We start from the raw sequence: 22307 nt of genomic DNA on the forward strand, positions 1-22307 counted from the left end.
CGGGGGTGTCCCCCCACGTCCTACCCTGCCCCCCACCTACCGATCGCCGTCCTAACCAGCCGGCGGAACTGCACGAGCTGGGCTCTCCCGGCTCCACGGGGTTGGTCTTTTCCTTGCGAGCTGGGTTTTGGGATTTTATAAGTATCCCATTTTGTGTATTTATTTAGAATTTGTGAACCATCTCGAATGATTTTGGGGGACGTACATGGAAAATAAACTTACAAAGTCTGTGTCCCACTCCCTCCTAATCTCGCGCCTCTTCGCGTCCGCCACCACCGTTAGCAAGGCTCCAGGCCGCTAACGTCAGACACCGGAAGCACAGGCGGACTGCGACCACAGGCACGGCAGTCGGGGGACACAGCACAGATTTACATTTGGGTACCACAACCAGTGGAAGTTTTTTTTTTAAGTGAACGTGATAACAGAAAATCTTGCCAGTAAAACTTAAAACCATTCTGGTTACGTTCCCAAAGGCTCACGGTTTCAGGCTGCCTCAGCGGTCGGTCGAGGGGACACCATGCTGAGCAGGGGCAGCTGGAGAGCCCTGGGCTCAAACATGGATTCAGGAAGCGTCTGTTTGTCCCAGCCACAGGGACACAAAGATTCAAAAGACCGGACTGCCGCTCCTTTGGGCAGTGATGACAGCTCCCAGGGAGCCCCAGTTTCCAGCCTCCTTCAGACCCTGCAGGTCGGTACCATGGGGCCTTTGCTCATGCTGTGCCTCCCACCCCCAGCGCCATGCATCTCCTCTAACTGTATGGCCTCTCAAGGCTCACCTCCTCCCTGAAGCCTCCCAGGCTCTCTCCAGCTGTCCGGCTTCTCCAGGTAGAGTAAGGACTCAATGACTCACACCCTTGTGGGTTTGCATCTGTGCCCACCGTTTACCAAGAGCTTCTGTGAGGGCCCAGGAGTTAACACCCTGAAACCTGAGAATGGTGCCCAGCACACAGCGCGCGGAGAAGTGTCTGCCGTTGTTCCTACTGGCTCCCTCTCCCCCTACCTGCCCCAGGTGGGCATAGGTCCTGTGGCCACGGTCCTGGGAGCTACACATGGATGGCCGTCGTGGAAACACACCACTTCCGATTCTGTCTTTTACAAGCCACAGGAAGGCCAGCTCGCACATCCTGCATTCTTCCACATTTCTGCCAGAAATGGAGGTTTCATGCTTTTAAGGTTTTTACTGTTCCTTCAGGGTCTGGTTGGGAGAAGACGGTCACACAGGGCACCTTCCCGAGGCCCTGAGGGCCAGTCTCTGGGAGCTTGGACCTTTTCTGGCAGCTGGGACCCACATTCCCCTCCTCCCTCCCAGAGCCACTTCAGTTCAGCAGAGAACAATCCACTGGGTCACAGCGCACCCTTCCCTCCACACCCAGAATGGGTCTGAAGGGACTCAGCAAGGACAGGAATGACCGGACAACTCAGAGAGCACAAGGGAGCCTGTCGGGCGGTGGTGGCAGGAGCTGGCAACCGGCGTAAACAGGGACCCAGGACAAGACACGCAATGATAGGCTCCCCACCGCCCAGGGAGCAGGGACGCCTCCGCTGGGTCAAGACAAGGAAACTCCTTCGCGGGGCAGAAGTGCTGAGACGGGAGGCTCCTGCTGAGCCAACCTCTCTCCACTAGAGCAGCGCGTGGCGTCCAGGAGCCTTCCTCCTATTTGAGTTCCTGCTTCTAGGTTAAGAACCCGCTGCGTGTCTAGGACCTGCAGCTCACACAGGCAGCTGTCCAGCAGGCCAGCCCATGGTGCCCAAAGCATGTGCCCCGGAAGGCATGAGTGCAGACCTTATCAGAGCCTTGAGGACAGCCACTGTGTGAGGCAAATCTGGGAGAGAGAAGTGTCACAGAGGGCTTGCTGACCGGGAGCTCCTGTCCCCACCAGGCTGGCTGGCGGGGGAGTGCGGGAGAGGACCTGACACAGCTTTGGCTCTTTAAAATGCCCCTGTTTCTGGCAGAGGGGAGGCTGGAGGGGGACAGTTCCCTTCCAGACAGGCAGGGATGAAGTCCCACCCCGTAGGACAGGAGACCTGCTCCTGTCTCCCACCCCGGGGCAGCCCAATCCCACTGGCCCATCCCAGTGGCCTGGCCGCATGGCTTGTCCATTGCCCACTCTGTTCTCAAGAGGAGGCCCAGAGATCTGATGACAGTGGCCAAATGGCAGGACACCCTGTGTCAGCTGGGCCCAGGGGCACCTCGTCTGCCTGGGGGGACTGGGCTGGGTCTGCACTGCCGGACTCTAGGGAAACCAGGAGCGTCCCTGCGAGGCCCCTCCTGGGCTGTGCCTGTGCCCTGCCCCTTCCAGGAGGGCACCCGCCTGGGGCGGGTGCGTTTTTGAAAAAGGAGGTCCTGGGAACAGCAGCATTTAAGGGCCCACCGGACTGGAAGGAACAAAGGCTCCGGTTTGTCTTTTTTCTCTATTTTTGGAGGAGTTGTCCTTTTTTAACTGAGGGGAGGGGGTGTCCCTTTTTCTCTGGCCCTAAGCCTCCAAAGCACACAGCGAAGGCTTCGCCGCGTGCCCAGCATCTCAGCACTCGACCCCCGCGCTTCCCAGAGCTGAAGCGTGCGGGGCACATGGCGCCCTGCGCAGAGACAGCACACTGGAGGCAGCTGGGCGGGGATCCCCTGCCCCAGGCTCTTCTCCCTTTGTGGTCTCAGCTGAGCTCAGGAGGGTCACGCAGGGGACCCTCAAGAACCCAGAAAGGACGTCTCGCCTCTGAACTGGCATTTTCTGTGTCTTCCATCCTCTCCCCAAGGCTCCTGACGGCGGGAAGTGAGGATGTTTTCAAAAACACCCAAGAAGCCCAAACGTGGCTGCAAGCACAGTCCGCCCGCGACCCTCCCACTTGTGGGAGGCGGTGGGAGTTCCCCAGTCCTCCCTCCCTCCCCATTTCCCTGCCCCGCTTGCTTCCTCCCTCTCCCCTCCCCCTCCCCCTCTCCAGCCTCGCTGGGTCTAGCACCGAAGTCTGCCCAGGCGCCCTCAGGGTCCCGCGGGGACAGGGACGGGCTCTGCAGATGCCCTCCAAGGTCAGCCCCAGGCCTCCCCCAGCCCTGTTCTCCCCACCCCCTGCAACCTTTGACATGCTACGCATGCCCACCAGCTCACAAGGGGCTGCCTCTCCTCCCCCAGCCCCTTCCTCACTCCTTCAGCCAGATTCTGCCCCAGGCCTCCTCCAGCAGCCCGGCCTGCAGCCAAGCCCAAGGCAGGGCCACAGAGCCCTCCTTTCCCGGGTGGGCGAGCTCACGGTGGGAGCCCGCGGGGAACCCGAGACTAGGGTCTCAGCTCCCCCTTCACCATGGCCTGGCTGTGTGATCCAGGGCGGTGACCGCTCTGCGGAAAACAGTGTCCGCTGTGGTTTCCTCATGGGACTAGAGTGTGGATCCAAATCGGAGGAGGCTGGGTGCAGGGGTCACCAGGTGGAGCCCCACCACACACTCCCCACGCTCCGCTGGGCCCTCCACTCAGAGGCCCCTCCCCACGCCTGTCCTGCTCAGATGCTGTCTCCTGCAGTGAGGCCCCCAGCCCACCTCTCCCACTCCTGGAACCCAGCACCGCCTACCCCGGCCTCTGCCCTGCATGTGCCCACTCACTCTGCTGCCCACACCGGGAGGAGTTCACAGCGGACAGACGTGTGCCTGTCACCCCGGGTTTGAGTCCCTGGGTTCTGATCTCCGAGGGCTCTGCCCGGGGAGGGTCAGCCAGGCACGCCCGTCCTCTGGTGCGCTGTCGGCCTGACCCCCAGTGCCCCTGTGCTCCCCGGGGAATACCGACACCAGACTTTGAAAAAACAGAGTATGAAACTTCAAACTCCCTGATCTTTCCTCGCAGGCATGTCTGGGCTTGGGCACAACCTCACCCAGAGGTAAGTGCCTGACATGCCGTCTGGGCTCCGGCTTGGAGATAACCCATCCCACACGGAGCAAGACCTCCATCCCGCTGGTGTTTCCCACAGTATCTCCAGGAGTCTGTGATTAAACGGATGGAAATGCCAACAAGATTCGACTTGTGCTTAGGGGGGAAGTCTCCCTCTCCTCCTGAAAGTATGCACATACAGTCTCTCCTCTCACCGGGACCTTGCCCAATCCCCGCCAGGGCCACGTGGAACTTTCCACACCTCGCACCGGAGCAACGTGCCCCGAGCCGCCCTGGCTGCCGCAGGAGGCATGTGTCTGCAGGACCCGAGGCCGGAGCAGCCCTGCCGCCAACCTCCACCTGCAGATCGCATTGCTGAGACAGGGAGGGCGAGGCCTGGACCCGAGAGCATCCACAGGGCCCCGCAGGGGTCTCGGGGCTGCGCCCTCTCAGGCTCTGCAGAGCTGCCCGAGAACAGGCAGGTGACCCAGGGATGGGAAACGAGCCCAGTCCGGACCCCACCTCCCAGGGCACTGAGAGCCCGGAAGGAAGGTGGGGCACTCTGGGACTGACCACGACCATGGACAGGGCAGGGCTCCTCAGGTGCAGTGGAGGTGCTGGCCGCCACTTCCCTGAGCACCGCTGCCTGCAGCCCCAGAGCCTGGCCACCCTGTCACCAGGACATCCCTATCCATCCATCCCTCTGTCCATCTGTCTGTCCATCCTGCAGGTGCTACGCAGGCCCTGTCTGCACAGACCTCCTGCAGGGCGTTGAGGCACTGAGGGGCCGTCAACAGGGTGGCCCCCTCCCCAGTGGGGGAGAATCACTTGTGACCAGAGCAGTGAAGGGGCAGGGAGGGTGTGGTGGGAAGGCCAAAGAGGGAAGAGAGCTGCTCAGAGCCTTGCGGGGAGCGCAGTCCAGATGGAGGGGAGGGCCCCAGGGCCCCAGAGCTGAAGAAGCACCTGCACTAAGTTAACTCAGCGAGGCCCGCAGGCCCGCCCCAGACCCCCACTCCAGCTCTGAGCCCGGGACCAGCTCCCTGGCTGGGGAGGGCAGCTCAGCCCTTCGACACATGTCCATCGGGGCTCCCTCCCATGTGCTGGGACACAGGAACTAAGAAACAACCCGTGCCCTCGGGAGCTTAACTCGCAGGAGATGTCAGCAAGCCAACCAACCAACCACGGAGCAGGGAGCGAGGGCAGGGAGCACACAGGGGCTCGGGGCTTCAAAACGGGCTGAAAACAAAGAAAAAAAACAAAAGCAGGCCGGCACCAGGAACGGAGGAGGGAGGGGCGGGGGAGGGGCAGGGGTGCCGAGACCCGGGGATTCTCAAGGCCGGAGGAGAGAGATGCCACTGGCTGCAGGTTCTGGGCGGGGCCGAGGGGAGGTCCAGACCCAAACCAGGGGCAGAGGGCCTGCGGGCAGAACACCAGGCTTCAGGGCCAAGTGCAGGACCCGGGGCAGAGGTGAAGCACCCTCTCCATGGGAGCCCGCGGGGACTGAGCGGAGAAGGGACTGGGGCGTGTGGGAGAGCGCGGGGCTGGAGCGGTGGAGTCCGAAGGTCAAGCCAAGGGAACGGGCTCCTAATAAGCGGGGTGCTGGGTGTTGTAGGAAGGGGCTGGGGTGGCTCCGGCTGAGCGAAGGAAGGGTGCGTTTTTCCACCAGCTGAGATGGGACAGGCACCGTGGCGGTGGCGTGAGAGCTGCTGCGGGGACAGACTAGAACCTGGTGGAGGGTCAGGAGCCTGAGCGGGGTGGCCTGGCTGATGGGCTGACCTCTCTGTCCCCCTGAATCAGGCTCCGCTATCTCCTTCCCGACAACCAGTCCCTCCCGCACCCCGAGAGCAGCACCGGTGGGGAGTGCGCCTTGTGGCTGCTGCCCCAGCCCCAGCCCCCACTCTCAGTCCAGCTCTGTCCTCTCCCAGCCACAGACACGCCTCCCGCGGGGTCCACAGAGGCAGGATCCTCTTCCATCCTTGCTGCCCCCCACCCTGCTCTCAGCAGCATGCCCCCCACCAGCACATCCTTTCCTGGATTCCCAGGCCCTCTGGTCTCCTTGGCGGACGCCCCAGCGGTCACCTCCACCCACATTCTGGCACGCGGGACACCTGCCCCAAAGTGCCCAAGCGGTGCTCCAGCCAACGTGGCCCAGACTCCAACCGCCCTCCCAACTGCGAGGCTCGGAACCCTGGACACTGTCCTCCACGCCTCTCCTGCCCTTATTCTGAAGGTCATCTCCGAACTTCCCCCTCATCTGACCACCTCCCACCACCTCCCAGATGCTCCCAGCCTGACCTCAGCCCCTCTGGACGTCCCCTCCTTCCCTCCCTCCCGTGGCTTCCGCAATTCCCCCTCCTCCACCCCTCCCCCTCCCCATCTGGCTGCTCCCCTCCTCACCTGAGGAGCCTCTCGCACACTAGACCGTCACAGAAGAACGCTTACCTTTCACCCCGAATCCCCCTCTGAAGTTTCCCATCGGAATAAATGCTGACTCCCTTTCCCCGGTCACTCAGGTCCAAGCCTCAGCTCAGCAGCAGATCCCAACCAGAACCCCAGTGCCCATTCCCACTGGTCCCAGGGCCTGCACCCTGCTCCACCCCAGCCTCCCGCCAGCTCCCGGCCTCGCCCTGCCCCCAGGTGGCCTGCTCGCAGCACTGCAGGACCGACTGCTCCAGGAGCTCAGGAGGGACCCCGCCCTCCTCCCTCCCTGTGCCTCGTATGCAGCAGGTGCTCAGCAAGTATTTCCTGACACATGATTGGCTGCTCCTGCCCGGAGGCCACCCCTCATGTCTGTAGGAACGGGTGCAGCCCTGCTCCAGCACACAGCACACAGGGACAGTGGCAGGGGCCAGGCCCCGTCACCCGTGATCCAACCTGCGAGGGCCTTGCAGCCCAGACGGACCTGGGCCGCCAGCGCAGGCAGGCACGGGGGCGGGGGGAGCCAGGGGCGTCCGAACATGCCCTTCTCCTGTCTTGAGACTGTAAAGTCGATACTCAGTGAAACATCGAGCCTGGGAGGAGCCTAGGTGGGGTCCCTGACACCCACCCGAAAGAGCAGAGGACAGGAAAAGTTGGAGAGTCCGGGCGGTCCCAGCGCTCGTCCCTTCTGAGAAGGGTCCCCCAGGGCAGGCCCTCGGTTCCATCCTGCTCCGTGAGCAGCTGGTGCTCGTAGGTGGGAGAAGCTGCTTGGACCCAGCACCAAGCCCGCCCCAGCACCAGCTGAAGGGGCCCAGGAGCTGGGAGCCGCAGAGTCGGCGCAGGCGATGGCCCAGCCCTGACCCGGAACCGCGGGAACCGCGGAGAGAGAGCGTCAGACCCGAGGCCGGTGCGGGAGGCGGCCTCCTGCTCACACCAGAACCGGGGCTCAGGAAGGTGGGTCTCCCAGGAAACCCAGCGGGGCCCCCGACAGCAGCCCGCAGCTCTGCGTTGCCCTCCTGGCCCAGCGGGCCCCAGACAACCGCAGAGGCGCCGCATGATCTCAGTTCATCCTGTTTGTTCAGACCACTTCCTCTCTCCTCTCGTGACATCTGCACGCTGTGGCGACGTTACAAGTACGCTCCCTCTGGAACAGAAACGGAGGCGCTTGCACAGTCAGCAAGACCCCGCCCAGCCCACCAGGCCGGGGAAGAGGCTCCGGCAGCCTCCACCGCCAGCAGGCTGCTCTAGACACCTGCTGATGGAGCCAACGGACGAACTGGCCAGGTTATCCGCGGTGCACAGGGAAACCGGGTGCTGATGGGGCTGGCCACTGCTGGTCCCAGGGCAGGGCGGCCGCAGCAGGGTGCATGCCAGCGGCTCCCTGCGCCCACGGCTCCTGCAGGCAGGTGATGCCCCATGGCCCGGAGCAGGGGGCCTGTGCCCCCAGTCACCGCTCCCTCCCCACTCACCGAAAGGCAACTCACTGTCACACCCACTTCACTGAAGAGAAGCTTGTACCAGAGTCCTCTGTGTCCCCAGGGCTTCCCCTCCAGGGCCCAGGCTTGTGGCTCTGCCTTGGGTTCCATGTGTGACAACAGACACCCAGGTGGCGGGGGACAGCCCCTCCGCCTCCACACACGGAGCCCCTGGCCTGCAGGTGAGCCTGGTGACAGGCAGTGGTGGGTAAATGGATCAGTAAAGGAGAAGTGACAGGGGGGAGAGACGGGACTCCAGCTGCAGTCCACACCCGGCTGCACGCTTTCCCAGGGCTGGGTTTCAGATAAAAAGGTCACGCCCGGGGTGTGGAGATGCCGGGAGATTCCAGAGTGCACGAAGCCAGCGCCCGGGTTGGGCCGTGAAGAAGGGTCATCACACCCCTCACCTCCCCTGGGCCACACACACACTGTCACTCTTCCTATGGCCTTGCCTGGGGACACACACCTGAGGCACAAGCACACGTACCTGTCCTGACACACAGAGCGCACAACAGCACGTGCACACACACAGCGCCACCCACACATTCAGATGCACTCACACAGACACACTCGAGTGTGCTCACGCCCAAACACACCCGTGCACGCACACTGCAGAGAGCCCGCAGGTGTGCGGCACGGCACACACGGCTCCTGTCTGCTGCCTGCAGAGCTTGGGGACATCTGAACTCTGTCCAACTGTCCATCCCCTCCCTCCGCCCGCCGCTGAGTCTTCAGCAGGGCACGAGGTACCGACAGCACCCTCTCCATCCGCCTCCCTGGCAGGGAAAAGGCCCCACGTGGAGCAGCTGCGTGCGCCCCACCTGACCTGCTCAATTAGCAGCCTGGTGCCCGCCTGGCCCTGGGGACCCAGCACGTCTGGAAATGAGTCCAGGTCCCCAGCGCTCAAGCCACAGGGCCAGGCACAAGCTGCAGCCCCTTCCTTCCCTCCGTCTGGCCGGCTGCCCACGTGAGGGGCAACAAGACGCCCCGAGGCCAGCCTGCGGCGAGCCCTGGACCTGGAGCTCAGACCCACACAGAGCCAGCACTCGGCCAGTGCGGAGCGCTCCTGCCACCGCGGCCAAACGAGCAGGCTCCCAGGTGAGGGTGCGCTTGTCCTGGGAGCAGGTGGCGGCAGCCTCCCAGCCAACCCGAACCCTGGGAGTAAATATGACTCCCCGGGCAGGCTGAGCTCCTACAGCCGGGGGCAGGGTGCGGCAGGCGGGCAGCCGGGCCGCGGAACCCCCCAGCCCCGCCTCAAGGCAGGGCCACCAGCTGACGGGACCCCACCCACCCTCCTCTCCCGGGCTGTCGCTCCTGCCCAGCCAGCAGGCGCTGGTCCCCAGAGCTCCAGGATGGGCAGACACCTGCCCGCCTCTGTGCCCAGGACCCGCCCCAGCCCCTCGGCGCCTCTCTCACCTGCCACTGCTCACCCCAGCTGGCAGCGGGTGCCCGACCCCAGGGGACAGACAAGAGAATGCCCCCTGAAACCTCGACCACAGCGAAAGCCCCAGCAAGCCCCCGAGAGGGATGGAGACAGATCCCCCACGGGCGGAAGGACACACAAGCGCACCTACCGAGGCGAAGCGCTGCACGGGGTCACTGACGTACAGCATGGTGGGCAGGCAGGGGTCCGCACACGCCGGGGAGCTGGCGTGCCGCGGGGCGAGGCATGGGTGTGGGTGGCCTGGGGGCCAGGGGCAGGGGTGCGGCTGCCCAGCAGGGTGGACCCAGGCAGAGAGTCTCCGTGGCTACAGGGGCAGGAGCGAAGGATGCTCGGGAACATGTGGGCTGGCCGCGGGCATCCTTGCTTTCCCCATCTCCCTTAGTCCTGTCAACTAGCTGCATCTAACAACAAAACCGGCGGCCCACCCCTTTATTCCTCATGACTATTCACCAAAGTCCAGGGCAGGCCTCAGCTTGCCCACTGATGTGCTGGACCGCACCAAGGAGGCTGCCTGGGGAGGGGGCGGCACGCGGGGCTGCTGGCCGGCTCTGTAATGAAGCTGCACCGGGGTCCTTCTGAGATGCTGCCCCCGGGAGGCCCTGGGGGGTCTCAGGCCTCCACCCCTGAGCACGATGGGGCCAGCCTGGACCCTCGAGACCTTGGGAGGCAAGGCCAGGCCACCCCAAAGGAAAGAGATGGTGCCACCGCCCCGGGGCACAGGGCGGAGCGAATCTCAGTCCTGCCCATAGAAGGTGGTGGTCTACCGGGGCCACCCCAAAGGGCTGAGCAGAGAAGAGAGGCCCTCGGGGAGACTGTGCCCCGTGGGACCCCACAGGGAGCCTGGCAACGGAGTGAGCAGCTGGGCGTGGCCCACAGCAGCCCAGAGCCCACGCCCCAGACTCCGCCCAGGCCGCCGCCAGACTTATCCCTGCTGCTGCCAAGCCACCAGAAAGCGGGATGTGGCCCAGAAGGAGGACCGCTGGGACCCCGTCCACCACATGCCAGGGGCACCGCGACAGGGGCCCGCCTCGCCGTGGTCACCGCCTCTCCCTCTCCAGAGGAACCGTCCATTCTCACTTAACCATCTTCGGCCCAAAGCTGTGCTGGCTAGGTGCCGAGTCCGCCCTGGAAGCAGGCACGGCGACCCACACGTGACAGTGGGTGTGAGTCCCTAAGCCCCGAAGCACGGCTGCTTCTGCGGCCAAAACTCGCGAGGTGCTGGGAAGACCCTTGTCCCCCGGCCTGTTCTCACCGCGTCCAGAGAGCTGGGAGCAGACGGTTAGGCGGGGGCGGGGGGCCTGGCCCGCGGTCCAGCCGAGGAGCCCGCCGACGCGTCCGGGCCCCCAGCGCCTCCGGCTGAGGGAAGGGAGAGCCCAGGAAGGGCTGTGTGCCCGAGGGCGGGGCCGGAGCCCCCCCTCAGGCTCTGGCGGGCCTCAGCAGAACTGGCCTGGACCCTCATGACTCCGTGTGGCACCCGTCAGCACCCACGCACAGGTGTCCCTCACTCACAGTGAGACAATCGAGGGAAAGAGAGGTTTGTGGGCAGAATGAGGTTCAGTCCAGGGGGCCGCAGCAAGGCCCAGGTGGGACATGCTGGCCGGGGGCAGCAGCCGAGAGCATTCCTTGCTCAGGGTGCCCACCGGCCGGAGGGCGGGAGCATCCCACGCTGCCCGGGGAGGGGGGCTTGTCCATCAGTGAGGTTCTGTGGACGCTGCTACAGCCGCTCCAGAGGGCTGGGTGCAGGGGAGGCTCGTGGCCTGGGCAGGCGGCTGGACGGCGGGACGAGCCAGGTCGGAGAGGAGACAGAGGGCCTGGCGTCGAGCCCCCACCCCCACCGCGGAGCACTGGGCAAAATTTGAGCTGATCAAAAGGGAAGTTACTTGAGTGGGCCTGACCTAATCAGGTGAGCCCTTCCACGCGGTCAGGGAGGACGTCCCCCTGACGGCCTCAGGAGCAAACTGCCAGGCTGGGAGGGGCCACGTGGCAGGGGGTGGCAGGCGGCCTCTGAGAGCTCAGAACAGTGGCCCTCAGTCAACAGCCTGCAAGGAACTGATTTCTGCCAACAACCAGAGCCTGGAAGAGGTCCCGGGCCTCAGAGAAGAGAGGAGTCCTGAGCAGGGGCCCCATGGGGACATGCAGGACTCCAGACCCACAGAAACTATGAGATAATAAACAGACGTTGGTTTAAGCCCCTGCAATGGTAGTGATCACACAGCACAGCTGACTCAGACACCAGGAGTGTAAGCAGTCAGGCAGAGAGCCGGGGCAGAGGAGGCCAGGGCTCCGAGGGGCTCCGGCCTGCAGGGCACAAGCCGGGGCCCAGGACCGCAGGCTGCCCAGAGGGAGGCAGGGTCAAGCTGGGAAGGCCTCCTCTCTCGAGCCCTACTGGAGGCACTGAAGGCAGAGAGTTCAGGGCAGAGGGACCCCACCCCACCCACATAGCCAAGGAGGACAGAATCGTCCCTGTCCTCAGAGCACAAGCCTGGGCCACACTGGGATTCTCAGCACGAATACGAGCCTGTTTCCCGCTCTCAAAGTGCGGAGCTCTGGCATCTCCCCCAGAGCATCACCTACTTCCTGTGCATTTACCCAAAATCCTGGCCATCTAGGGGACAGGGACCAGGGAGCTGCCAGTCCTGGCCCCCAAGCTCAGCCCACCGGGTCCTCGGAATCTGCTCTTATGAATTTAACTCACCAGGGACCCCCCACCCCGACCACTTCCGCAGGACTCAGGGCAGCGGGCAGGGTGGGACATTCTCCTGCACGGCGCACCTGCACAGGAAGGGGTGATTCACCAGAAGGGCACGGGCGACGGGCCAGTTCAGGCGCAAACTCCTCACAGCTCCTCCAGACCACGCACAGGCAGGTGGCTCTATCCTGGCCCTGAGGAGGCGCTGGGCCCTGGCGGCTGGCTGGGCCCCAGCTCTGTGCACCCAGAGGGTCTTCCCACCCAAGCCCGGCTAAGGGAGGCCCTGAGCTCCAAGTCCACCCTTCGGCAGGGCTGAAGCCTCTCTGCGGCGGGAGGGGCTGTCCTTTCCCCTCATCTGCCCCCTGCCCCCTCCCGGAGCCTGGCTCAGTTTCCTGACAAGTCCTGCTCCAGGGAGTCTAGTACCAGGCTGTGCCCTCCGCTCTCCCAGGTCAGGAAGGCCTGTCTTGGGTGACCTCTGGGGTCTGCAGCTTCTAACTCTGGTGTCTGTCCTGCTGCCCAGCTCGCCACGGGCACCTGAGGAGGGGCCGTGGGGCTCCGTGGTGAATCAGCCCCACCTGCCACCCCTGCGGCTGCAGCCCCCAACCCCTCCATACGACCCACCTGCCCACAACAGCTGTCACCAGAGACAGGCGCCAGGAGAGGCGGGAACAGGTGCAGGGAGGGAGGGGACAGTGTTGGGGAGCCAGGCCTGGCTCTCAGGCTCTTGGAGGATGGATGGGCAGGCCACACAGGCACTGCAGGGGGGAGAGGGGAGGGGCGGGCAGGGGAGGAGAGCCGGCCAGCCTCAACTGGGCACCTGCCGGCCCTTCCCTCTGTCTCCCTTTGCCACACGCACTGCACTGTCACAGCCCGGAGGTGGCCCCTCCTAGAGCCCTGCCTCCTCTCATCCCAGGAATGCTGAGAATCGGACGGCCAGGACAGCCCAAAGCCAGCCGCTGCTCCGGATCCCACGAGCGCTCGCCCTGGGGGTCTTTAGCCTGTCCGTGCTCCTCTCAGATTGAGGGGCCCTCCAGGGCCAGGGAAGACCCCACTAGCTCCCCCTTGTCACAGCACCCGGCCCGGGCCCAGGGGTCACCTTCCTCCCTATGACCTCTGGGCAGCCCTCCTCGCAAGTCCACGGGAGGCCAGGGACCGATAGGCTTTTCCCCTCTCTCCTCTCCTAGTTTGTAGGTCCTTGTGTGTGGGTGACCGCCTGGGGTCTGCAGAGACGGCTAGAAGCGAAGGCCACCAACTAGGGCAACAGCTCCACCAAAGGGAGCCCGTGGTGGGCGGGGGGCCGGGCCCCCCTTGGCACTGGGCCTGGAGGTGGCTGCTCCCAGGCCCACCTTGGCTCCACTGTTCTGGCTCCCAGAGGGAACAGCTTTCTTAAACTCAGAGCTTTGCCCCTGCCCTCAGCAGCATATCTGGCATTGGACCTGCACTCTTGTAGGCTGGGAATCACCTGTAGTCCTCAAAATGCTGGATGACTTAGATCCTCTCACTAGCCCATTTCACAGACAGGGTAACTACGGACCAGAAGGTCATATAACTCTCTAAGCGCTGCCCAGCACAGAAAGGGCAGAAGTGGGATGTGAACTCTGAGCTCCCTCACCCTCTATGCCGTCTCAACCACATGGTGCCCTGGACCCTGGTGGCAATGACCTCAGAGAGCTCACGTGCCCCCAAGAATCTGTGTTCTGGGACGCTACCAAGGCTGAGGGGCCAGCTGCTCCCATGGGGGCCCATCTCCTTTAACTGCCCAACAGTTTCCTCCACTGCCCAGCGAGGCAGGAGGCTGGCTCAACTCTGACCACTGGCCCTCCCCACGGGGCTGGCAGTGCCTCTGCTGGAGCCCCGCATAGCCTGTCACCCCAGCTTCACAAGCAAGGGCACTGAGGTTCAGAAGTGTGGGGCACCAGAACCTGGGACAGACTGGCTCTTCAGGCGGGGCCCCGCCCACTCTGGCTGTCCTCACCAGCCACTGAAGCCGTGGCTAAGGGCAGCCCATGGGTCCCCAGTGGCCTGTCTTCTGGCTCCAGCCAGGGGCGCTGCTCGGAGAACCTGCAGGTCAGGCGGGAGAGTGCCTGCTAGGTCACCAGCGCATACGAGGGGGTGGACACCCAAGGCCCTCAGACCATGGCAGGTGCCACCCTGGAGGACTGGTGTCCCCTGACGCGAGGACTGTGCTTGCCTAAGCCCCACCCTTCCACTGGATGAGCCCCGCGATCCGGCGCCGGGGTGACCCGGAGTGCCTTTCGACAGAGGACAGCGGCCAGTGCAAGCCACATGGGGCCCGTGTGTGTGCGCGCGCGTGTGTGTGTGCATGCGTGTGCAAGCCTTCACACCAGAGCCCTGGGTCACGACTACAGGGCTGGCAGGGAGTGAGAGCATTTGACTCTGCAGTCGTGGCTTTCTTGCCCGAGGCCTGGCCTACCAGGGCCCCAGCCTTTCCCTGCCCTGCTGGCATCACCAGGTCGACGCACTCAGCAGCACAGGATCCACTGGGGCTGCGTTCTGGCCAGAGGGGCAGGTCCTCCCGGCTCCTGGACTGGACTTTAAAACAATACCGCCGGGTTCAGCACTGCGGGGCTCCCTGCCTGCACCCTGGGCTCCAGCCCCTGCCCCAGGCCCCTCTGCGAGGCAGCTAGGTGGGGAGTTCTGCAGCTGCTCGCTGCATCTCTGAGCCTCGCCTTTGCCTCTGGGCTGCGTGAGGGTGAGGGCCATGCTCCCTGCCGGGCTCTGTGCGGGGCCCCAGACCAGTCGCCACTCCCACGACGGGGCCAGACAGGGGTCAGGATGAGGCAGGTGGAGGGGACTTGGCTCCCCGCCCCCTCACCCTTCACCCTCCAAGGGCCAGGGTTGATCCAGGGCATCCCAGCCTCTGCGAACTGAGTTTTCTACACGTATCTCATGCAAGACTTTTACTAAGAGGCATGGCTCTGCCTGACAGAGCTGGCCCTCTTGTCTGCAGAGGTGGGAGGCCCCATCCTCGGTACCCCAAGGCTGGTGAGAGGGGTCCTCCCCCTAGCCGGAGGACACACTCAGCACCAGGCACCCTCCCCAGGTTGTGGGGGAGGGCATCCCACCCCAAAGGAACCTGGAACTGGGCCCTCTGCTCCAGAGAGCCTGCATTCTGGGGTCGTTCGTCCCTGGAGCCCCGACAGAGGGAGGTCGGGTGAGTACCGGATACCCTGCTTTTTGATTGTTAGTAACTGCCGAACATTAAGCTTTTAATGGCCGAGGCGTCCACTTCAAAGACTCCCAACTCCATCCAGCAAACACCTTGTCAGCGGCACAGCTCAGTAAAGAGCCTGCTGCCGCACCCGTCATGGTCCCCTTCCAGAAAGCCCCGGGTGCCCTAAACAGTGGGCCGCGGGGTGACCCCACTTCTCCTTTCCATGGCTTAATTCCACACTCATGTTTTATCACGAACAAAGTGCGAACCACCAACCCTCCGTACCCCTGCGCTGGCCCTGACAAAGGCAGAGCCCCAGGTGTCCCCTGCCCACTCTCTCCTGAGACCTCCCTGTGTGGCCGGGGGCATGCCTGCCCTGTGCCCTCCAGGACCTGCGGGTGACAACCTTCTTATCAAAGCGGCTAACGCAGAGTCCCGCCGTCAGAACAAGAACCGTGAGGGCCGGGCCAACCACAGCCTCGGCTGACGGGGAAGTGCCTGTGGGGGCTGCCCGCCCCCCCAAGGTAGCAGGACCCAGGTGGGGACCCGAGGCACTCCTAGCGAAGAGCTTCCCTGCTAATTTTTTTAAACAGGTGCCAGGATGTGTACTGTGGCGCTGTCACTGTGAGACAGCGGGAACAAAAGTGACCCAAAGCCCGGTGAATAAAAGAGCAGGACGACTTTGCATTCGGCCGTTCAAAGTGACCCGACACGGCGCCAGCACAGCTACGCTTGATACGCTTGGGAAAATAGGAGCCAGACTGGAAACTCCCCCCAGAGCCCCGGAGTCTGTACCAAAAAAGGTGTGAAGAAGACATGCTAGATATTTTAGAACAACATGTAAAGTTAAGAGCTCAATGGATGGGTGCAACAGTGAATTAGGTAGACCAGAAGACAGCCTTAGCAGACAGGAAGCTAGGCCAGCTGAAATTACACCGGACCAAGCTAGAGAGGAAAACCATGATGCAACGTGTACGAAAGAGCGTAAGAGGTAACGTGACGTCGGGTGAGAAATTGTAGTCACATGCGTATCATTGAAGTGGGAGCCTCTCTGCTGTCAGGCTGAGACCCGGGTCCTGGAGGTCCCTGAGGTCCAGGAGGGGGACCCGGCAGGCGAGGGGTCAGGCCCCTGGGCCCCTGGGGAGAAGCTGGCAACCATGGATGGTCGGAAGGGAGAGGGCGGCACAACCCAGCCCCAGCCCAGATGCACCCTTTCCCAGCCTCAATTTCCTCACCTGTGAAATGGGAATCTAACAGGTGAGCTGTTTCCACTCTGACAGTCTCCTGAGCAGGAGGCCCAGGTCGGGCAGTCAGATTCCTGGGATCCAGTCTGAGGGGTTCCTCAGAGGCATGGATGTGATGGGGGCTCGCTGCCCGCCAGACCCCACCCACCCCGGCTGCCGACTGCACGAGCAGGTGTCTTCTCCTGGTCCCATGAGGGCTAGCGGGTCCTGGGTGGGCGCAGCATCTGAAATGGACGCTGGCAGAGGACGCGGGGACCCTCCCTCCTCCTCCCCCACGCCCTTCACCCTGGCTCGTTCACGCGACCACAGCCCCACAGCCCCCACGCCTCGCCAGGTGTCTCAGACGGGTCGGGGGGCAGGGGCTCCAACTCCTGGAAGGGGGGCTTTGGGGAGAGGGTGCTCCAGCCTGGGGGCAGCCCCCCAGCCTCCAGAGTTCCCGGCTTTGCTTCCCTCCTGCGCCCCTGCATCAGCCTGCAGCCGGCGCCCTGAGACAGTCATGCTGGGCGGTGGGGAGGCCAGCGGCCAGCACAGCCACCATCTGGGAGCCACGAGCCACCAAAGCCAGGTGCCCCAGCAGGACCCGCTGCTTCCCTCACACACGTAGCAAAGGTTCCTCAACAAGCCCCCACCTGAGGGAGCCCTGGGCAGCAAGCCTTGTGGGCAGGACGAAGCAGCCCGGGGGTCCTGCAGAGGCCGTCCCAAGGAGGTGACCACAGCGGGGGCTGGGGCCAGCAGGTGTCGATGGGCCTCCCTGGGGCCAGGGTCCTTACGCACCTTCCACGTGTCTCACCCTCCACCCACCTCCTGGGGCACCAGGGCCAGGAAACAGGTGGCCAGCTAGAGAGGCAGGAACACACCCCCACCCAGGTGGGCACCACGGCCCTGCCTCCTGGATTGCTCAGCGTGGCAGGACCTGAGACGCTGCAGGACCGGCGGGAGGCAGGGCCTCAGTTGCCCCCATATCCTCCATCCAGTTTCCCTTCTCTTGAAACAGCAGCTCAGTCTCCCTTCGGGGCCTCTTCCACATAAGTCAGTACCACGCCACTCATACCACCCCACTTCATCCTGACCCCGTGTCAGGAGACCCAGGCCACCAGAGGCACAGCAATGGCTCAGCAATGGGCATATGACACACGCAGACCAGTGAGAGGCAGGCATGCTGGACTATGGGCAAAGAGGGGTCCCCAAAGGGAGGGCGATGCTGGTGCAGCCTGGTACCCTGCACCGCGAGAGGAGATGCTGCCGAAGAACAAAGCCACCACGGGGAAAGCCGGGCAAGAGACAGAGAGAGGCAGCTGTTTGAACACCTGGATCCAGCCATGCCTGAAAGCCTTTCTACACCTGGACTGACAAGCTGATACATTTTCCACTTTGCAATCTGAAATGTGCTGACAAATCCACAGAGGAAGCTGTACACCTGAGAGCCTATTTCCTGGTTCTGCAGGCTCCCAAGACAGGACAGTCCACGTTGACTGCCCCAACCCCAAGTCCTCCACAGAGGGCAGCCCCACTCACCATGACAGACGAGGTCATGCCCTGCAGGTGGAAGACGTCCATGCTGGCCTCTGCACTGCCCGCCACCTCTGCATTCCCTCGGCCAGACTGGGGAAGGTCAAAGTAGGTGCTGTCCGGCTCCCTGGACAGAGAGGGAAACAGAGGGGGAGCAAAGCTGTCCGCCCGGCCCGGCCAGCCTGCAGGTCCTCCCATGGGGCCTCCCTCTCACGCCTGCAAGGGTTCCTTCAGCCTCTTGTGTCCTTTGCTGCCTCCCTGACCCTCAGCTCCTGCAGCCCCCACCTCCTCCCTCCTTCTCCAGCCTCTCCAGGGCCGGTGAGGGGGCCAGGAGGTGTGGCCACACACAGGCCCTGACCCCTCTCAGGACTGGTCAGGGGACAGAGCCCAGACTTTGGGCCCTGCATCCCCAGGAGAAGCTGCGTCCCGAGGCAGCAGCGCCCCGGCCCCCCCTCGGGCCCAGCCCTGCCCCAGCCCGGCCTGGGGGTGGCGGGAGCACTCACAGGGAGCTCCAGAGGTGCTGGAACGTGGCGCCCTCGTCGGCAGCGGCGGACTGGGTGGACTGGGACATCTTCTCACACAGCTCGCTCTGCCAGGAGGAAAGCACAGTGAGGGTTCGTACGGCGTCCTCGGGGCTCCTGGGACAGCGTTCTGGGGATGCAGGCGGCGGGCGGGGCCGACGAGGACACCCTGGGGCGCGCCCTCATACACCTTCCTTCCCCCCTGCCCCGTCCCGGGTGGGAACCCGAGGCCTGGGGGTGGCGTCAGACCCAGCTGGGGGCCTGGGCGGCAGGGGCTTCTCAGAACCACCCCCGTGAAGTGGGGGTGACAACAGCGCCCCCACATGGGGCTGCTTCAGGGCTCGCTGGGAGCACGGATTTAAAGTCTCTGCTGTGCCTGGATTATAACACTCGGACACGGGGGGTCGTTATTGTCATGATCTGGGTCTCTAGGTTTGGCCGGGGGGGGCTTGAGCCAGGTTTGGGGGCTCCCAATGCCCCCGCATCCCAGGATGCCCCCCTCCCCCGTTCTGCGGGAAGAATGTGTGTCAGGACCCGTGTGAGCCTGGCCGGGCCCGACTGCTGCGGCTTTGGGTGTCCTTCGGGATCATCGCCTGCAGCCTGAATGCAAAAGCAATGCCAAGCCCACGGGGCAGCCACCAACCCACGGGGCAGCCACCAAGCCAAGGCCGAGAACCTGCTCTGTCCCAGGAGCAGGGGTCACTCGTGTTCAGGAAGTGTCCCGATCTGCTGGCCTTTGTCCCCACTGCTGTCCCTTCTGAGAACCTCCAAGCCCAGGTCCCACCCGACGCAGCCCCCACCACCCAGGAGGAGGTGATCGTGACCATATTGGGCACAGCTGGGACCCTTGGTCCTACAGTGGGGGGAGGGGCAGGGAAACCAGAGCCCACCCTGCCCACTGCCCCCACCCAGGCCGAGGCGTCACCTCCCCTGGGCCGGCCTCCAGGTCCTTGGCAAGGGGCCTGCGGGAATCAGCTCGGCCACCGCCTGGCAGTGCCCAAGCGGGCAGGCCCGGACCTGCCCATGGCCGTCGGGGGAGGGAGGGTGTGGCTGCAATCTGTCGCTTTGTCTGTCCCCAGGCGGTGGGCACTGATAGAGGCCTGTGGCGTGCTCCCAGGGCTGCCACGTGCCAGGCCACCATCTCTGGAGCATGGCAGGGGCTGGGAGGGCTGGGCGGGGGAGGCTAAGGTGGGGCCAAGTGAGGATGGCCAAGACAAGTAGCTTAGGAAGTGCTGGCCACAGACCGACTCTCCTGCAGGCTCGGAGACTTTCCCACCTACTTTCAAGAGACCAGAGCTCAGAGAGGTTATGCGACCTGCTGAGGTCACATAGCGCAGCTGTAAATGCAGGGACGACCAAGTGGTTTTCTCAGAGTTGGGAATTAACTTTCCCATGCCTCCTCCCCTCTCCACCTCCAACCTTCAGCACACAACCCACAGGGTTTTAATAAGGGGCTAGCCAATGCTCACTTGCATGCCTCCTGTGCTGGGGAGGTCACTCCCATCCTGGGCTGAGCTGTCCAAAACCCAGTGGAGCTGAGGGTCAGGGGTGGAGCTGGCCACCTGGTAATGCAGAACAGGCTGGACTTGGTAGGAAGTGGAACATCCCACCCAAAGCTGGGCAGAAGCCCACCCTCACCCCTTCCCGAAGCTGGTCCTTGCTGGGTGAGCAGAGATTAGTCAGGCCAGCCTCTTGGGGTGGGCAGGGTGTGCCAACACGGGGTTCAACTGGCCTGGGCCAGTCCCACCTCTTTCACTTTGCCAGTGGACCACCTAAGCCCAGAGATGGACAACGACCTAACTAATGTCACACAGCAAGGGGACAGCAGGATCTTGTGAGGGCAGCACCGGTCACAAGAAAGGTGGAAGCAGCCCAAATGTACATCGACGGTCAGACACATAGACCAATCCCCGCAGGTCCACACAACGGAGTATTGCTCCGCCGTAAAAAGGCACCATCACTCACACAGGCGACACCACTGTGAGCCTCACAACATCCTGCTGCGCGGAAGAAGCCACAAGCCACACAAGTCCACTGAAGAAACGCGCAGAGCAGGGGACGCCACAGAGACGGGGGGAGGTGGGTGTAGACTGGCGCCCGAGGCACTGGGGCGGGGATGGGGTGTGACAGCTGGAACTAGCCCAAGGTGATGGTTGCACACCGCCAAGTGTGCTAAATGCCCCTGAACCGTTCACTTGCAAGGGGTGAGTTTTCTGTTGTGTGAATTTCACCTCAATAAAACATTTTTAATTTAAGAGAAGGAGCCTGGCGTAGCTCACAGGGAGAATCAGAGCTGCACAGTGCATCCTGGGTGCGTTACCCTGCCAGCTGCAAGGCAGTGAAAGACAGTTTCTCTCCCAAAGCCCTGTCCAAGTTCTCAGCAGCATCTGGGGAGGCAAGTCAGCACCGAGAATCTCCCCATCAGGATGAGGAAGAGAGGCCCCTCCCCCGGCTCCCACACCCACGTCCCTGCACCTCCCTCCCATCAGAACAGCCGGGGGAGGGGAGGGGACAGGGAGCCCCAACTCCGGGGCACAACAAGCATCTCTCCCTTTCACCCCACGCTCCTCACCCAGCTCAACCCCCTACTAGAAGGCAGAGGTGGCCCAGGGTCTCCAAAGTCCATTGCACTCAGCAGATCCTGAAGCTCCTGCCCTCAGGTACATCCCCCAAACCCAGGACTCCGTGTCCACTCTTAGCCAGCACGCTGGGGGACTCACAGTGACTCTGGGACAGGCCCCCAGGAGGAGAGCATCACACAGGCCCACCTCGCCCCTGTGGAGACCCCTTTGGCTATCCACCTGAGCACGGCCACCAGCCTCCACAGGTGACTGCCACACGGGATCTCCATCGGAAAACACGTCCAGAAACCTTCCTTGCCTTACTCAGAGAACTGGGGGAATTGACCCAGGAAGCCACGTGGCGCCCAGATGCCCAGCCTGCCTGGAAGACTCCGAAGAACTGACTGCACTGGAGTGTGCGTGGGGGCGCCGCAGACCCGGCCCCTGCAGGCATCGGGGGCCACCTGCCGCCAGGCAGGAGCGCGAGGAAGAGGCAACACTGACGCTCCCCGTCGGGAGCCCCAGGGCTCCGTGGGCCCAGCCCCGGCCAGGGGCGGACACCGTGTGCTCCCTTCACCTGACAGCAGCACTTCGGCCAAGGTGGCCCAGGTCCACCGAGGTGAGAAAACGGAAGCAACTCTAAACGACTTCCTGTTAATCAAATCCAGTTTCCCCACGACACGCCCTTCAAACGCGGGAACGTGCAAACGTTGCAAACCATTAAAAAAACACACGTGCGTGGGGGAGAGAGACCCCTCCTCTGGTGGCCGTGATGACGTCATAAAGCACAAACGCCTGGCGGGCCGCTTTGCTTCCCCACAGAGCTGGGTCGCCATGAGACAGTCCCGTCCACATGAGGGCGGGTCCCCAGGGAGGACGTGGGCGCGGGAAGACGGGGCTCGGCGTCGGTGGGGGCTGGACTCTTAAGGAATCACCGAGCACCTGGTCCCCACCCCAAGCCCCGGAACTGCCAGGTCAGAGGCAGCCCGAGGAGCGGGGCGTGCTCGGCACCTCCCACCTGCTGCAGCACCCCACGGGCTGGGGCCGCCGAAACGGCTTCGCCTCAGAGAATTTCCAGCAAATGTTTGTGACTCCGTTGGGGGGCGGCGTGGAGGGCTGTGTGGCTTGAGTGGAGACTCAGCCCCATGCCCCACTGACTACTCGGGGTGACTCAGGGCTTCTCTCGGGTCTCTGAGAGCCACCTGAGCGAGGCCATGCTACCCAGCATCCTGCAGTGCACATCAGCCCCCACGGGGAGAAGGTTCTAGAACACAGCCAGTGCCGCAGGGAGAAGGGGGCCAGCTGCTGCCAGGGCCCCCAGGCTGTCATACTGACCCGTCAAGCAGTGACAACCACCCTGGGGCAGGGATGAGCAGGCGCTCAGAGGCCCAGGAAGCTTGTCCTGAGCTACCAAGGGACCTGG

At 63.7% G+C, this 22307-nt stretch overlaps 1 protein-coding gene across 4 annotated transcripts in view; it reads right to left on the bottom strand.

The window, feature by feature from the left end:
• Positions 1–18375, bottom strand: part of TP73 (tumor protein p73) — a 43637-nt gene extending 25262 nt beyond the window's left edge. For 2 of the 4 annotated variants that reach the window (XM_072975558.1, XM_072975552.1), the window contains exons 1-2: positions 18306–18375; positions 17809–17929 (exon numbers count right to left, since the gene is read on the bottom strand). In XM_072975558.1, coding sequence (XP_072831659.1) covers positions 17809–17929; positions 18306–18373 — 189 coding nt within the window. In that variant the 5' untranslated portion in view covers positions 18374–18375. Of the gene's footprint in view, positions 1–3586; positions 3721–6290; positions 6431–17808; positions 17930–18305 lie in introns of those variants that run through there. The other 2 variants (XM_072975554.1, XM_072975555.1) reach the window with 2 other exon arrangements.
• Positions 18376–22307: the final 3932 nt, after the last annotated feature.

Source organism: Vicugna pacos, chromosome 13 (assembly GCF_048564905.1).
Source record: "Vicugna pacos chromosome 13, VicPac4, whole genome shotgun sequence".
Lineage (NCBI taxonomy): Eukaryota > Metazoa > Chordata > Mammalia > Artiodactyla > Camelidae > Vicugna > Vicugna pacos.